Below are 3,784 nucleotides of genomic sequence, written 5' to 3'. Positions count from 1 at the left end.
TAACTTTATAGTGAAGGCGGTCGAGAGAAAATAGTTCAATGTTCAGTTCACAAGTCAGGTTAACGTTCTGTGTCGGAAGCGCCAAACTATAAGTAAAATCCTTTTATTTCAATTTGTATTTCATTATTTGCAAAATAAAGTGAACAAGTAGTGGTACGTCCAAAAGACACCGCCGCCCCCTCCCATGCTATACCACAAACAAAAGATGAGTAAAAGGGGGGATGCCAAAGCCTCAGGTTAATTTTGTGTCCAAATTTCAGCTTCCTGCTCAAAAAGTGCCTGAGATATCACCCAGACAAACAATAACAGAGCAAACAATCAGTACCTCTCTTTCGGAATTTAAACCCTTGAAGAACAAACTTCGGGCGGCACCTGGAGACGGAATGGGGGAAGGAAGTGTACAAAAGGTGTAATACTGGATAGTTAAAAAAGTTGAGCGGGTGTAGAGGAGGATGATGGATGAGGGAGAGAGTAAGAGCGTTGGGTCTCGAGAGAGGGTGGAGCTGAGGCGGTGCTGCTGAGACGAGGGTAATGTAACTATCCTTTTAATGTCTTTGTTGTTTGAGTAGCAGAAGATTTTTAGAATATTGAAAGATATTTTTTCTGAAATTTGGAAAGAGTGAAGATTTGCAGCTCAATAAAGGACAGATTTAAGGATGTGGAAGAAGATTATTTAATATGTCCACACACTAATCTGAGAACTAATAAACATAGTTAAAGCTACGTTAGGTTAAATCTTATAGGTTTTAGACATACAATAACATGAACCTACAGCCAAACTTATGTAGAAGTCATAGTATTACAGTTGTTAATAACTGTGTGTATATATTGTAGGTCTTTGTCCATTTCCCCTAAACTTATCAACTTAGTTTAGAAAGACACTTATTTTTTTCTTTAACGTTTTCTCTTAAGCGTTAACATTATTGTTCCCTATAATGTTTATGTGATGCTCACTAGTATTTATGCCATATGAATTAATGGACTCGCCCAGCCGTGGTAACCTTTAAGTGTGTTGACAAATAGACGACGGTCTTCAGAAACGATAAAAGCATCGATTATTATTAGTGTTATATATATATATATATATATATATATATATATATATATATATATATATATATATATATATATATATATATAAAACAATGCAAGGAAATGTCCATGTCATCAGCACAAACAGGTGAGCAGCTCGACATATATTTTGGTTTAATTTAGTATCCTGGAATTCTGGGAGAAGTCAGGAGTGAATTAATCAGTTTTCATTTGGTGTTTCTTGTGCTGGTGTGGTGTGTGGCTGGTGATGGGGGTGGGAGCTGTGGTGTACGTCAGGGAGCAGCATCGAGAGCCAATTAAACTGTCAGGAGAGTTGGCTGGCCGGGCCTCCACGTGTCCAACGATTTCGGCAGATCATTTGTTGTTTTCTCGTCCTGGGAGAGTGACGGTGATACTGTGTTCCTCTTATCCTTAATAAGAAGACTTTCTCTACTGACTAAGAGCTCTGTACGCCTTAGTCGTGTTGGTTTAGCCTTTGTGTGTTTGGGTTGTGTTGCCTTAGTGTATCTATATATATGAGTTGAGGTTCTTATCTATGCTGGCTGTAGCACCTGTCTTCCTGGACTGTGCCGACTGTTTACATAGTTTGAAGAACATTTGATAGGTTACAATATCGTCGTCATACTGGTCAGGACAGAAGCCTCACAAGGATCACCGGAATATAACGCTGAAACCAGCAACTATTTACAGGGTAATACTTTTTTCTTATAAAAATGTAAAATAATATATTTTACATTTATTCCAAATAGGTTAATCTTAAGTTGTTTCAAGTTACTGAAAGTTGTTTCACCACCGTAGTTTATTACACCTTAAGATTTTAACCACTTTAACGCTATTTAGGTTAGGTTAGGTTAGGTCCTACATCACAACTCTTTCTGCAATTATTATTATTGTATTTAATTAACGTAACTCATCAACATCAGAGTTCCCACGTGTGTCCGGGCCAAGCACGGTACTCGAACCCGTGTCAAATACATAAAGAGTGACCATGGACACCAGATGACATGAGACAGACAGTTAGACACCTCAGAGCAACACAACAATATTAAATAACCTGTGTACCTGTAATTACCTGCCGGAGAAGTTTACTGAATGACTGTGTGTGTGTGTGTGTGTGTTTGTGTATATATGTGTGTGTGTCACCTGTTTTCTCAAATAATCATAAGAAATTATAAGATGTCTTCCACGTACGATAAAATTCTCTCTCTCTCCCTCTCTCGCTCTCCTATTTAACCTATTTATCTATCTGTTTATTAATTTTTCTCTTATAGTTACAAGTTTCTCTCGGTGTTTTGTAACTAATTCTCTCACTCCTCCTCCTCCTTCTCCTCCTTCATCCTTCTTAAAGTAGATTGGGTGGTTGCCGCCGGTGGAGATTGGAGAGGCTTAGGTGACCTGTGCCTGGGATTCAAGTCCTTATTTCTAGGATCCGTGCCAAAACCTCCATAGTGTTTCGAAGGTTAGGGACGGGGTTGATGGCGTGGCTCACCCATCGCTGTGCTTCACGGCTGAGATGGTGAACACCGACAACAGTCTGTAGAAGGCGACCCATGCTGTATACATCAGCCTGAGAGGTCACTGGACTGTTCTTGACCACCTCAGGGGCCATGTTGAATGGCGACTTTGTTCCGGGAGGGAATCGGTTAAATTTTCCTATTTGTTCAGACAGACCAAGGTCAATGAGCGTAGCACGAATCCCACTGGGGGTATTTTGGATGCAGATGTTTTCACACTTGACATCGGTGTGCACCCATCCCCGCTCCTTTACCGCCAGCAGGGTTCGGGTGACCTGTTTTACGATCTGCAGGCGCTGGCCTATGGTGCAGGTGTGGGTCTGGAGGTACTTGTCCAGGCTCTCCCCGGCGTATTCGGTGAGGAGGGTGAGCTTCGAGGGACACACTCCGATTATTTTCTGAAGACCGGGTACATTCTGCAGGGCTGTAAGGGCCTGGATTTCCGTCTGCAGAGTTAAAACATTAATTGGTGTATCTGGAAAGGTCTTGATGACCCACTGGCTATTGGACACTGTAACCAAGTGACAAGACCCGTAGGTCCCGTGACCCAAAGGCCTCATGCAGGCAGGATCAGCCACGAACTCTAAGGCCCCATCCCCAAACACGTTTACAAAGTGGCATTCACAGATTTCGCACAGTGCACGCACCGATTGTTTTGCGTACCTTCTGGTGTCCATCCTGAGGTATATTTACCCTCAGGTTTAGGTTGCTCAAGGACCTAGTAGTCAAAATTCGAGGTGTAAATGAAAAATACAAGTCGAAAACTGGTTAAATCCAGTTTCTGATCCCAAGATTTCCTGTTTGTTTATATAGTAGAGGTAAGCTGTTACGGTGAAGATGCAATAGTGTAGTGATGATACTTCGTTGTAGTATAGTTCTATAGTGGCGTTATAGTGGAGTTCTGGTTTGTGATGATAGTGTTTTAGTGGTTATAGAGTTGTAGTATACTGTTGTAGTGGAGTTTTGGTGTTATAGTGTTGTTATAGTGTTGTAGTATAGTGTTATAGTGAAGTTATGGTGTTGTAGCGATTTTACAGTGTTGTAGTGTTGTAGTACAGTGTTGTGGTGATGTAATAGTGTTGTAGTAGTGTTGTAGTGATGTTACAGTGTTGTAGTACAGTGTTGTAGTGATGTTGTAGTGATGTAATAGTGTTGTAGTAGTGTTGTAGTGATGTAATAGTGTTGTAGTACAGTGTTGTAGTGATGTAATAGTGTTG

The 3,784-nt window shown here is 40.9% G+C and overlaps 1 protein-coding gene across 1 annotated transcript; it reads right to left on the bottom strand.

Annotated features, from left to right (window-relative positions):
* Window positions 1–2,461: 2,461 nt before the first annotated feature.
* LOC121865820 (calcium-dependent protein kinase 1-like) lies at window positions 2,462–3,244 on the bottom strand. Its single transcript, XM_042365377.1, has one exon. It carries the CDS (start codon window positions 3,242–3,244, stop codon window positions 2,462–2,464), a length of 783 nt encoding a protein of 260 aa, XP_042221311.1.
* Window positions 3,245–3,784: the final 540 nt, after the last annotated feature.

Source organism: Homarus americanus, unplaced genomic scaffold, assembly GCF_018991925.1.
Source record: "Homarus americanus isolate GMGI-L3 unplaced genomic scaffold, GMGI_Hamer_2.0 scaffold31727, whole genome shotgun sequence".
Taxonomy (NCBI): Eukaryota; Metazoa; Arthropoda; class Malacostraca; order Decapoda; family Nephropidae; genus Homarus; species Homarus americanus.
This window is presented reverse-complemented; position numbering and strand designations above follow the sequence as displayed.